The 13,915-nt window shown below is 42.7% G+C and overlaps 2 protein-coding genes across 11 annotated transcripts in view; one reads left to right on the forward strand and one right to left on the reverse strand.

Annotated features, from left to right (window-relative positions):
- Positions 1-10,608, forward strand: part of LOC129743991 (vascular endothelial growth factor receptor 1-like) — a 49,897-nt gene extending 39,289 nt beyond the window's left edge. For 6 of the 10 annotated variants that reach the window (XM_055736257.1, XM_055736258.1, XM_055736260.1 and 3 more), the window contains 10 exons: positions 655-812; positions 892-1,372; positions 1,501-1,676; positions 1,814-1,870; positions 3,052-4,270; positions 4,326-4,494; positions 5,044-5,366; positions 8,783-9,390; positions 9,448-9,601; positions 9,679-10,608. In XM_055736257.1, coding sequence (XP_055592232.1) covers positions 655-812; positions 892-1,372; positions 1,501-1,676; positions 1,814-1,870; positions 3,052-4,270; positions 4,326-4,494; positions 5,044-5,366; positions 8,783-9,390; positions 9,448-9,601; positions 9,679-10,079 — 3,746 coding nt within the window. In that variant the 3' untranslated portion in view covers positions 10,080-10,608. The remainder of the gene's footprint in view (positions 1-654; positions 813-891; positions 1,373-1,500; positions 1,677-1,813; positions 1,871-3,051; positions 4,271-4,325; positions 4,495-5,043; positions 5,367-8,782; positions 9,391-9,447; positions 9,602-9,678) is intronic. The other 4 variants (XM_055736262.1, XM_055736267.1, XM_055736259.1 and 1 more) reach the window with 3 other exon arrangements.
- LOC129743996 (vascular endothelial growth factor receptor 1-like) overlaps positions 1-13,915 on the reverse strand; it is a 106,071-nt gene that overhangs the window by 90,102 nt on the left and 2,054 nt on the right. The window lies entirely within an intron of this gene.

A 13,915-nucleotide genomic window follows, 5' to 3' on the forward strand; every position in this document is an offset into this window, starting at 1 on the left:
CATCAAAATCGAGACCAGATTCAAGTTCCAGATCTTATTAAGGAACCAGGTCCGTGATCTTTACTAAGCGATAGATTTTATGGTTTGAGGTGAAAAAAAAATGATGAAGTTGAGTTTGAATAAAAATAATTTATTTTAGTACTACAACATTTAATTGCTCCAAGAGGTTACTTTTGAAATTGAAACTTAAAAACTGATGCATATTTTAAGTCTGCTTTCATGTAAAATATCATGCTGAGAAATATTTACAGAATAAAAAATTATCATTGAAACATTTTCAATTTTCAAATCATTTTACATTTTCATTATGAAAAAAAAAAAAACATTTTTTGCGTGCATGTTTTTCCGCTTCACCCTCAACTAACAGCTTGGTTTGCATCTGTCCGTATTTCGTTAGTTTTCATGTATTTTATTTATATGTTTTGTTTCGCTGTAATAATGTCATAATTTTAACCGATTCCCGTATTTAGAAAACAAAAAACCGATACCCTTATCAAAGTTATTTCGCTTTTAAAATATTTTGTTTGTGCAGCCTAACCTCAAATGTGATGAACCAAGTATTAATTTTCATTTATTGTTTTACCAAATGATTCCCAAAATTTTTCGGCAACAATCAAATGGGGTAATCTCACAAAACGTTCGAATGCTCAATAGCCGTAACCGAGTACATTCAGAAGCCAAGGGTTGAGAGCGAGGGTGGCGAACACATTACTCTGGGCCACCCGATCAGGCTGATCTGCACCGTAGATGTGCAGGATGGAGTCAAGTTCGATATGCGATGGATGCTGCCGAACATGAAGCGGGCTGAAAACGTAAGATTAAGTTATTTTATGCCTTTTTAGGCCTTCTTGTCGAGTCAAACGTTTCGAAAAACTAAAATTTCTTTTATAGAATTCACGCGTGACTGTCAATCGAATATCGGTCCAAAACCACAGTCAACGCTCCAATTATGTGATTGGTACATTAGAGCTGCTGATCTCGCATTCGACGAGGGCTGACGATGGATACTACAAATGTGAGGTTGAGGATCACAACAAGCATATCAATCATCGAAATCACCGCCTGATCATAACCACGGATTCCTTCATCAACATAACGGAGGACAACAACTTGCCATTTATTAGTGCTTCCACAACTCGACCGGTCCGAATCATTTTCTCATACGTGGCTCATCCGCAACCGGAATTCTACTGGGTCAAAGATGACGACCACAATCCATTGGAAGCCGGCGAGAAGTACAACATCTCGATCACTTCAAAATCTGTTACCCTGACCATCTTCAAACCTAGCGTGAGGGATATCGGCAACTACACCCTAATTGCCAGTAACGGAGGGGCCGAGGCAAATCGTTCGATGAAAGTTTTCATCCAAGGTAAAGACGACTTAGATTAAACACTAACACTCCGTCGCTAACAGCTGCTTATTCTCGATTCGCCTTTTAACACCTCTTCAAAACCAAGAACCGAAACGCAAAACTTTGTAATCAAAACCCCTTTTCAGAGAAACCAATCCTCATGATGGATCCCAAATACGCCCGGCCAGAGGAACCGGTTACCTTCTCGTGCACTGCCATCGGATATCCGAAACCCGAAATGAAGTTTGCATTCTTCCCCTGCACCAGCATCCCTTGGACCAACTGCTCCCGGTCAATCGCTGCCAAGGATATCAAAGAAACGGTAAGATATTCATCCGCATTTCCTACACTGACTGCTGAGGCAGATGTCCCACTCATTGCCTTTATTTTTGAAAAAAAAACTTGATATTCAACTAATATTTTCGTTTTGTAATCGGCACTCTTGAAATTCGCTCAAAGAAACAGAGTGCAAGGCTTGTGCTCAGACCCGAAGAAGAACATATTATGTTGAAGATGGTAAGTTTTATGGATTGTCCTGGACCGAAAGACTCAGAGGCAGTGGGAAGTGAGAAATCAAGTTACAAACACGATCACAACAAACTTTTGCAACAACTGCTTGGCAAATAAACTATGAATTCAATAGTTTTAGGGTGGTTCCATAAGGAAGTAATCTTGGCCCTTTATTATTTCTTTTCAACGATGTTCTTGTGGTTTTACTTGAGTAATGCCGGATTGTTTAAGCAGGTGGCGCAAACATATTTTCTAAGGTTTAACAAGAGAACGACAGAACTGTGATTCACATGATGTTAAGCATCCCCGAATTTGCATTGATTTCGTTCAGCAGATTATCCATATTACGATGAAAATGGAATAATCACATATCCAGTATCAGTCTTTTTTAACCGTGTTTTGTTTTTTTAACCTGTGCCGTAGCTCTTTTTTGAACCACCCACCGCGGCCTTTTTGGTTCGAGAGAACGAACGAACGGCTTTCTACTTTTCTTCGCTCTTCAGTTTATGTGCTCGATGTTTTTCCCATCTATAACACAGAGAAACACGCCACGAAATAATCTGATATAGATGCAATGATGCAATGTTTCCCTTCGAATGCGTTCTGCCTCAAACGCCGACCGCTCAGGTTGAAAGCGCACATAGAGAAAATACACGAGTAAACTGCGACTACTCCGTACGAGTGTACATTTGAAACTGACTTTGCACGCGTTTGTATTCGTGGCCAATATCTCGATAGGTCAAGCCGAATGAGAATATTCGTCGTTCTGCGAGCGTCGCTGAAACGAACGGTTATATTAGAAGTTCGGTGACTCGTATCCCAATTTTTTCACATGTTCTGTCGATTCCTGAGAGGACCGCGCGAACTGAGATATCGCCATTATTCTTTCTGACGATTTTCACACTTGGCCAGCATCGTTATTGGGAATCGTTCGGGCGAAATATTTTGACTGATTTTGACATGTTGATTTAGATTTCTGAACACTTTCCGCTGCAGTATTTCTGAGGTCCGTTTTTCTGTAGTTGTCTTGTTGGCTGTTGCTTCATTAAATGTATGTGGGCCGTCTCGCCGGTTGTTGGTAGCTGTTCTTAGTTCGATATAACAGACATTCTAAATCAGGAGCTAGCACTTAGTTTAGAATGCTTACAACAATAAACAATCTTATTTCAATCTATCTCAACCTGCAGGGACTTCGACTGCCGGACAATGGTTCAAGCAAGGAGTATTTGACTACGGAACAGTTTACCATCAATGCGGAAACAGCTGGGTACGTGATGTGTTTGGCAAACAATGCCAAGGGACGAAGCACGATAATGGCAGACATGTTGATCAGTAACCTAGAGGAACCGGTTTGGATCTATCGGGAATCACCTCAGCTGGAAGTCACGAACGGTGATCGGGTGTCGATCGTATGCGCGGCATTGGTCTACAATCATACGGATCGGATAACATTTTTCCTGAACGAAATGGAAGTAGTACAAAGCGAAGAGAAGGGAATTTTCCTGGAGAGTTGGTACGAAGTTTATGCTTATCGAAAACGACTGGTGATTGAGTCGGCAAGCGCGGAACATCACGGCGAAATCCGCTGTGAAACAGACGTTCGAGACTCGGATCAAGTTGAGAGCAAAGAGCTTCGACTGACGGTGGAAACTCCAGAAGCGCCGAGTATATTGAACGGCCACGAAAAAGAGCAGCGAGAGCTCGGATTGGGAGATACCAACTTGTTCCAATGCTCCGCCGATGGTATGCCAAGACCCTCGATAGAATGGTTGAAAAATGGAGAACCCATGGAGCTGGACGACGGAATTCAGATGAACAACGGATCGTTGTTCTTCCAGTTCTTGAAAGAAAAGGATACAGGCGTGTACACTTGTCGAGTTAGCAATAAGGTGGCCACTGTCGAGAAAGTTTGGGACTTGAGAGTGAAAACTATTGCCGTCCAACGATCCTGGATCATTGTCGTATTGAGCATTTTATTCGTATTGATATTTGCCGTGATCCTCATTTCGTTGTTTTACTTCAAGAAAAAGCGAGAAGTCAAGGCATTGAAAGATGCAGGGTTGTCAAATTTCGTCGAAGGTGACATCGAACAAATCAATCCGGAACTATCACTTGACGAACAAGCCGACCGGTTGCCATACAAAACCGAATACGAATTCCCTAAGGAAAAACTTAAGCTTGGAAAACAACTGGGTGCCGGAGCATTCGGAGTGGTTTTGAAGGCGACAGCCCAAGGAATTATGGTCAGTGAGGATGAAACAACGGTAGCCGTTAAAATGGTTAAGAAACAAACAGACAACGAAGTCATGCGAGCACTGATTTCGGAGCTGAAAATTATGGTCCATTTGGGTCAACATCTCAACGTAGTTAATCTGCTGGGAGCTGTTACTAAAAATATAGCAAAGCGTAAGAGTGACCGTTTTTTCTATGACTTAAGTTCTTAAACTGTCTCTTATTTTAGGAGAACTGATGGTCATCGTGGAATACTGTCGGTTTGGAAATGTTCAAAACTTCCTACTGAAACATCGTCCCTACTTTATCGACCAAGTCAATACTGAAACGGGTGAAATTGATCCATCGATTGAAAAGAACATGTTCCGTTGGTCCAAGGCGGGCTACATCTACAACAGGTATGAGAGGATTGCGCTAAACTATTAACACACTCTAGTAGCAGAACGTTTTAATTGTTTGACTAATAACAGGTGAATGGTTGGATTCAACAATCGTGGCAAGTTGTCCTTTCAAATTTTAATTTACCACGATTGTTGAACCAAATCAACGAATGTAATCTAACTTTCTCAATTTCTTTTCATGCTGATCAACATTGATCTACAACCTCCGTTTCTTTAACCTTCATAAACGAAAACAACTTTAAACATCATCCTAACCGGCTTTCCTTTCTGGGACTCACTTTCTCATTCTATCACTTTTTCCTGTGTGTTTACTCATCGTTTCTGGATTGTGTTATGTCCAACCCTGGTGTGCGTTGATTCAAAAACAAACCGTGTGCTAACACTTGCCGCATCCCAACTGCAACAATTCTGGTATAAATCCTAAAACGCATTGTGCTGTGAAACTGAATTTCCAATCCGCTTCCTGGTGATGGTGTGTAATGCATCTTTTTGTGCGTAAACGGGTATATTTTCCTTCGTCGGCAATTACTGGATGCAAATCCACAGTCAGGGCTTGAAGTACGTTAATCTTTCGTTCTCTACCCATAACTTGAACAATGGTAATTCCAACAACGGTCATCACCATCCGGGTCGAATACAACCTGAACATCATCATCAACAACAACAACAACAACACCTGCAACGATCAATGGTTGAAAACAACAACCATCCGCTGTACTGCAACTACATCAACAGTAATAATTCGGCCGCCTACACCAATCCCAAGAACCACATGAACTCCAAGGGCTACGTGCGGCACTCTGGCATCCAGAATATGGCCATGGTGGACAGCTGCAATACGGAGGCAACCGTGATGACCTCGGTTGAAGGTATGTTGTTTATTTAAAACTTTCATCTATTTCTATACATGAATAGGTTGATCTTAACTTCTTTAGGGTGTTCGGCTGATCTTCACCAGCAAAGTTCTACTATTGCTGGTAAATTAGGGCCGGACCTTCAACGATGCACGGTTCTGTTGCATGGGAGTCGTCAGAACGTGTGCGCGGGTTCTTGATCTTTCTGGAAACCAAAATCCGTATTTCTGCTTTTTAACCCGCTGTATGGTGTGGAGGTCAGCTTCTTTTCAGAAGTGAATCATCGTTCAAACCATTTCTTGCCTCAAAAAAGCCATTTAAGGCCGATTTCAAGATATCTAATTTACCTTAAAAACACCCGGCGCCGAATGACTGATGGATTTGGCTGAAAAAAAAGATCTCCACTGTTGGCTATCCGGAGCCAGCGTCTTAACACGTTTGTCGCCATGGGAACCATAAAAGGGTGACGGTTCTTATACGCAAGATAGCCGCTCAGTTTTGTCACGCCTTGTAAATCTGGAGCTCTCTCGCATTACTTTCACGCTTCGAGATTTTTTTTGTGCGACGAACGTGTTAACTTGCTGCCTGAGCCTAGGTTCTTGTCAACTGTGCGTATTTCAGCGGCTATTGGGTCTGCCTTTTCTTCGATGCCCATCCGGAATCAAGTCAAGCGCCTCTCTGTAAATCTCGTTCTCTTCTTTTCGCATCTTATGCCCAATAAATATCCACTTACGTTCCCGATTCTCGATGTCTAGTGCCTTTTGTTGAAACCGGCGATAAAATTCCACATTTGAGATCCAGTATGGGTGCATAACAATACGGATTCGACGTTTCAGTTGAAGATTCAGATTTTTGTTCGTAAACAGATCTGGCGTGACCGCAAGATGTTTCGGAGACTCTGAACAGCTCGGGCGGCACAGGTGTATTACAGCAGAATATCTCAGAATCCGGTCGCGAATATTTCCTATCTGACAACCCTTTCTGGCTGCAAGGCTTCGACGGGCGTACCGCAGCTGCCCGGAGCACCTCGGATGACATCCGGCCTGATCCGGCTGGCTCTCACCACGTCCGCACCTTACTTACGCAAAAACGGAACTCTCATAACCAAAATGGCGAAAAATTGAGTCCCGAAAAGCGATCGGCACTTGCGCAACGGCTCAGCTTCCGGCCCACTAGGGGTCGCTTTCTTTCTGCACTTCCATTTCCCAACGTCGGATGGATGAATATCAGGGCAGCAGTTCTGTACGTGCTACTACCTGTTTTGATCTGCTTAGAATGTTCTTTCACTCTCTACTTTCTTCTCCTAGCACAATGCTAACCTCAACCGTTGTTTCTGCTCAGGGCATCTTTTGTCGGTGCTAACTTGGTCGATTGCTAATACGTGTCGCCCTCAATCAGTTGTCCAGGAGCTTTTCACCAAGTTAATCCGGGATATCCTTCGTGATCGATGGCTGCGGTTCCGGGACACCGAGTGATTCTCCACACTTTTTATTCGCAATTTAAAGCGCGATGGCGAATTTTACCGACAAATCGTTTTCTTTCGCTGATTGTTTTCGTGCACTGATGATTCCTCGCTCTTTGTGCGTCTGACAGCTACACTCTAAATACTTTTTCTCTGGTATGTTTTTCACTCACATAATAGGACTACACGCTTAAAACAAACTAGCTACACGAACTTAATTGTAATGCTATAACTTGTTGGCCATTGCTAATTTGAAAGTTGTTCGAAATGCTCAGTCCAAAGATAAGCTGATCTGTTCGATCTGTAACTTGATCGGTCTTTCAGCGGCATTCTAGCATAACTCCTTGCACCACTAAGGCGGAGAAATGTCATACCAGAATCGGATATCTCTAATGGCGGCAGCTCATTCCCTCTCTTCGGCTAGGGAGTTTGTCCAGGCTCTTTTAGCTCGTCTACCAGCTGGTTTGACTGCTTCTTTTTTCGAAGGTGATGAAAAATGTTAAAGAAACAACAAAGCCGTTCAACTTGCTGGACCTTCTATCGAAACACACCATGTATATTGCTTCTGTATCACAATTCATGATATTTACGGCTTATGTTCTTTCTTTCTTTGGTACCTCATGTTTCTCTAATACTTTCTACAGGGTTTGTCCGGAAAGTAATAGGACTGATTGTTTTCCGCCGCCGATTTCCATCCGAAATTGGAGAACGGTTGCCATGGACCGAGTGAATTTTAGGAATTATGTTCGTCAAGTTATGTCGTAAGACGGAATACTATGTAAATAAAAAAAATAATGTTTTCCGCCGCGACTGTACTTCGGAGCGTGCGCGCGCCGGCTGGATTAGGTAGAGGGCGTTCCTAGCTATCGAAAGAGTGGCTGTTCGGTTGTTTCATAGCAATGGGGAAACATGAGAGCCAGAGGAGACCAGAGGTACGCGAAATTCTGTGTGAAACTCGGTAAATCTGCAACAGAGACGTTTGAAATGATCAAGCAGGCTTACCAAGATGTTGGTTTAGCAAGAAGTGGTGTGTTTCGTTGGCACCAAGCTATTTCGGAGGGCGTGGTCTAAAGAACACTTCATTTTCGGTTTACACCACTCACAGAAACACGTCGCGCGAAAATGGCTCTCCTGATTCTCTCGTTGCTAGAAGACAACCGAACAGCCGGTCTTTTGTTAGTTGAAAACGCCCTCTACGACCTTATCCAGTCGACGCACTTACGCTCCGGAGTACAGTCGCGACGGAAAACAATCAGTCCTATTACTTGCCGGACAAACCCTGTATTACTCTACGAACTTAGAACATTATGTTTGATTTCGTTTTACTGCCTTTTCCATTCCCGTATACCACAAACGGACAGCTGCTTTGGATGACCCGGTTCAAGCGTGCTCAATTCCGACTTTAGCCTTTCATCAATCATCGACCATTCTGCAGGTTTAATCCGATATTCATTACATCTTCTTTCACACATCCTCCATGGATCGTCGTGATGAAAGCGTTCTTGATTCCACACCACTGTTTTTCGACTATTCCATCTGTCGGCAGTTCCAAGACTTAAGATACAAGCTGTTCAACTTATGCCTTCTTCACCTCTAGATTCCCCAAACGGCGTACGTCTGTGGTACGTCGTATCGACATACGAGTTTCTCTGTCAACTTTCAGTCGTTTTGCACCAAGGATGGGATGATGGTCAAATCCAATGTCTACGCTACGTTTGTTAGTTAATTTCAGCTGGTGCGGATTTGATCAATTTTGTTCCTTGTTTGGCCCTCCGAGATACATTCAGTGACCTAAAGATATCTAGCTATTACCTTAAGAGACTTATTGCAGTCGGGTACTCGACAATGATATTTGAAGAGATGAATTGATTAATTCATCAAACAGTAAAAGTTGTTACCATAAGCTGTTCAAATCTGACAAACTTTTTAAAATGATGTAACATTCATAAAATATTTTCTTTCATTCAAGGTGATGCCGTAGATACCGGGAACAATACAGTCAACTCGAATGAACCCTTGTGGCGTTCCAATTACGGCATGGACTACAAAGGGCCGGCTCGTTCGGTCACCTCAACCGATCTGGTCTGTTGGGCTTCTCAGGTGGCTTGCGGCATGGAATACCTGGCCACCAGAAAGGTTCTTCACGGAGATCTTGCCGCTCGTAATATCCTACTTTGTGACGATAATGTAGTCAAAATATGTGACTTTGGTCTGGCTCGATCGATGTACAAGAACGACAACTACAAGAAAAAGGGCGAGGCACCGCTGCCCTTCAAGTGGCTAGCCTTGGAGTGCATTAGCGACAATGTGTTCAGCACCTATTCGGACGTGTGGGCGTACGGCATTGTGTTGTGGGAGTTCTTCTCTCTGGCCAAGGTACCGTATCCGGGCATGGAGGCCAACCAAGATCTGTACAACAAACTACGTGACGGATATCGCATGGAGAAACCGCAGTACTCCACCCAAGATATCTACGACATTATGTTGAACTGTTGGAACGTGAAGCCAGATTCGCGTCCAACGTTCAAAGATCTGAAAAGTCGATTCAACGCCATGCTCCCGGAGGAGTTGCGAAATGTGAGTGTTTATTGTTAAGGGTTAGGAAGGTTTTCAAATAAAATTTTATTTTTGCAGCATTACATCGATCTCAACGAGCCATATCTGGCTGTAAACGCAGAGAAAGAGAAGCGAGGCGAAACAGATTATCTGGCCAACTGGGGACCACCGGAAGAACCAGCACCATCCGCACCAACCTATGTTAATGGGATTATTTTACCGCTCCCACCTAGTAAGTCTTGCGCAATCTACCTCAAATAACATGAGAAGCTTTGAACAAAATTTTAAATGACATTCCTTGTTCTGCAGTTACCGATGACTCGGCCTACCTGCAGATGACCACCAACAAATCTGACGACTCCGAGGAGAGCCATTTCGATTTCGCAGCCTTCAACAACAGCCAACCGTCGCCGACGTTGAAGAACAATCTGGACAGTAGTCCCCAGACGGGAAGCAAACGGCACAAAAAGAAGAACATCCCGGAGGAGATACCAATGTTGCGCAGCCAGGGCAACTTCGGTGGCCCGGGAGGGTTCAATTCCGATTCCGAAACCGAAGCCACCAGTCCGGTTCCGATGGTACGCACAACGAAGATCCAACAACAACCGGAACCCGAATACACCAACGTACAACGGATGGGTGAACCGGGCCCAAACGATGCTTTCAGCAATCCTAGCTACATTAAGGTCAACGAAAAGCGATCGAAATAGATCATGCTAGAGGGAAAACCTTAGGGATTTATAGGAGTAATCTTATAAACAGCCTCGGAGCGATCGAAAAAAAGGATCTTAACAAGAATCGATCGTTGTCGACTTCCTCAATTGAATCGTTCAAATACAAAAAAAAATAGAAAGCGACTGACTGCGAATCGAATATTTTAAACAAGCAAAAAAAAAATCGATATGAGTGTGTGTCTTTTACGAATGTGTACGCTTCAATGTCCATTACATGTGAGCTCTGTTTATTTATAGGTTTAAGTCAATAAAACTTCATATTTACCGACAGAGAAGAAAACAAATGCAACAGTACTATTAGGCTAGTAAGGATAAGAAAAAAATATCGCTTCGACCTGGGATCGAACGTTTCCCATATTGTAAATGGGAATAGCCCGAGCCCTGGGTCGAAGATGCAACAGGATATGCTTTTTATGAAAAAGGATGCCTTAATTGTTTTTAACAGTCATAGCGATATCTATACTCATTATGTACATAATTTATTAAAATCACATTATTTTCATCACGTTTTACGACTTTTGAACAATATATCACATGACCCTTAACAATTTAACTTTTGATGAAATAGATTTCAAATAGGTACCGCACCTCTACAGTAAGAATATTCCTGAACTATGTGGTCAAGTTTGAATCTGAACATTATTCCACCTCCGATTGTCCGACGCATGGGGCTGAGATAGAAGATCTCCACTGCTGGTGACCCGGAGCCAATATCTTCACTTGCTGCCAGCCAATTTAAGCTAAAATCTGAATTTATTTAAATTTTCTTAATTCCAAAATTGAAAACCTTAGTAAGAATGCCAGTCAATGCACCATTATAAAAGGTTCAAAGGACTTTTCAGCTAGTCGTGTGAATAACTAGCCAAATTTTACCCGACCTGAACTTTCTCGCCTGAGCGGAGTGAAACTAAAAAAGTCAGAAATAGACCCAAAATCATACAAAACATACCAAATGAACAAACTACTCCGGGTGTTTAGAAAATAGATGCAGCAACCTTATCTTTCTTATATTCAAACTACTTTAGAAAGCTTTTCAGCACTTGACAATTTCGCATCTCCGCAATAAATCGGTTCTCTAACGAAGAGCTCTTTTACTCATTTTCAAGCGGATTTGTGCCAACGTAAGAACTTAACTACACAATTAACACACGACGTATTACAGGACACGACACTTAACGTTCTTACAAACGGAAAAAAGGATTCAAAATTACCTTTTTTGTCGACCGGTTTCGGGCTCAATGTTGCCCATCTACAGGACGATGTCCGACTGATCACACGAAGAAATTACTGGCAGGATCGTACTACGAGTGTCATAGTATTCGTCGAAGGATGGTTCCTTTTTAAATTTTTCTTTTGGTGAAGGTGAAAAGCGGCGACATAATTGGTGGGTCATCTTCATTCATTAGCGGTTTCTCTGAAGTGCTAATGAACATAGACTCCCATGCGTTCAAATGTGAGGCTTTTCTTACACATTTCTTATAGGACACTTTTTCCCAGTTGATGGAGTGACCCATTTCCGTTGCGTGGGCAGCTACGCTGGATTCATTGGCCCTGTTGTTATCTACAGCGTTTCTGTGTTCTTCAAGTCGAACTTTAAATTTACGACGAGTTTGGCCAATGTAAACAGCTGAGCAACTCTCACAGGGAATTTCATAAATTCCGGATCTCTCATCTTGCGGGATCTTATCCTTCAAGGAGACCAACCGATCCTTAAGGGTGTTGCCGCTCTTGTATGCTGTTTTCAGGCCATGTTGAGAAAGGATTTTTGTAATCCCATTAGTTAGTTTAGGGTGGAACGGCAGGCTAACTCTATAGGGTTCTTCTTTCTCTGGCCTAAAGGTGGTGGCATCACTTCGGAACTTTTTTCTGGCATGTTTCCGGAGAATTTTGAGGACAAATTCGTTGTCAAAACCGTTCAAAAAACCCGCCTCAAAGATTTTATTCTTTTCCTCTTCAAATTCTGCCTTTTCCATTGGGATATTGTACAGGCGGTGCGCCATGGAATGGAAAGCGGCTTGTTTTTGCGCACCAAAGTGGTTGGAATCGGCTGTTATGTATCGGTCGGTTGAGGTTGGTTTCCGATATATTCCGAATTTTATGCTGTTGTCCTCTTTCCTTGAGATTAAGAGGTCAAGGAAAGGGAGTTTTCCATCAATTTCTTTCTCTACAGTAAATTTTATCGAACTGTGTCTGGAGTTTAGAAGGTCTAAAGTCTGCGTGAGATAACGCTCCTTTACCGAGGCAAGGATGTCATCGACGTAGCGCCACCAGACACGTGGGAAAAGTCTTTCTCTTTTCTCCAAATCTGCTTCCAAGTCGCTCATGAAAACTTCAGCCAAAAGTGGAGATAATTTGCTGCCCATGCTAAGGCCAAAGGTTTGCTTAAAAAACTTACCCCGGAAATTGAAGAAATTCTGCTTCATGCATACTTCTGCCACTGCAAGGTACGCTTCTATTTTGTTGGGAGACACCCGGCGACGTTCCAAGTGCCCCCGTAAGCTGTTGAGGGCGTCCGATGTTGGTACACTAGGGAAAAGTGCGGAGACGTCGAATGAAACTCATATTTCGCCTCGACGCACTTTGAACCCTTTTAGGCGCTCAACCAGTTCCACAGAATTTTTTACACTTTTGCCATGCTTTACAGGGTAATTTTTCATTTCTTCGACCAGCCATGCTGCCATTTTTTCCGTTGGTGTACTGATATTTGAAGAGATGGGTCGCATAGCTATCGGGTTTTTGTGGATTTTCGGCAAGCAATAGAGGGAAGCGACTTTCGGGTTCGGAACTAGAAATTTTCTTTCAAGTTTGGCATCACCCATAAGGAGGGCGACTTTCTGTCTTACCGCGTTAGCCTCCTCTATCATGGTATTGAGTGGATCTTTTGGCTTACCGTTTTTGAAAATACATTCCTCATATGGACCGTTGACTATCATGTCTCGAACTCTATTGTCGTAATCCTGTTTGTCCATGATAACGACGGCATTGCCTTTATCAGCGCGGGAGTAGACTACTTCATGCTTTTTTACGGAAAAAATGGCAGCATGGCTGGTCGAAGAAATGAAAAATTACCCTGTAAAGCATGGCAAAAGTGTAAAAAATTCTGTGGAACTGGTTGAGCGCCTAAAAGGGTTCAAAGTGCGTCGAGGCGAAATATTAGTTTCATTCGACGTCTCCGCACTTTTCCCTAGTGTACCAACATCGGACGCCCTCAACAGCTTACGGGGGCACTTGGAACGTCGCCGGGTGTCTCCCAACAAAATAGAAGCGTACCTTGCAGTGGCAGAAGTATGCATGAAGCAGAATTGATTGTATCCCATTTACCCGAAAACCATTGCCCAGAATGGATTTTCCCCAGAATGACAAATACCCGAAATCAAACCCCAGAATGAACCATTTCCCAGAAAAAAATTCCCCAGAATGCACCATTTACCAGAATTTTTTTTTCCAGAATGGACCATTTCCCAGAATTTTTTCCCCCAGAATGGAACATTTACCAGAATGGCACAAATCCCAGATTTTTTCCACTAGTTTTTTTATTTGTTTTTTTTTTCTAACGAATTCTCGAATATTTCATATGATTCGAAATTAATTTTTTCAAAATGATTTTTTAAATGAAACAACGACTTTGAAATTTTCCAACTAAATTTATTTTAGAACCAATATTGTGCTTTGTTTATGGTTTGGGTACTTTAATTGATTCAATGCTTACCATGGTCCTTTAAAAAACCGTTTTGGTATCCGACTCCTCACGCTGCGCGTTCGAACTTGAAAGACGTTTTGTCCTTCACGCTGTCGCGTGGCGGACGGGGCTA

This window comes from Uranotaenia lowii, chromosome 2, assembly GCF_029784155.1.
Source record: "Uranotaenia lowii strain MFRU-FL chromosome 2, ASM2978415v1, whole genome shotgun sequence".
Classification (NCBI taxonomy): Eukaryota; Metazoa; Arthropoda; class Insecta; order Diptera; family Culicidae; genus Uranotaenia; species Uranotaenia lowii.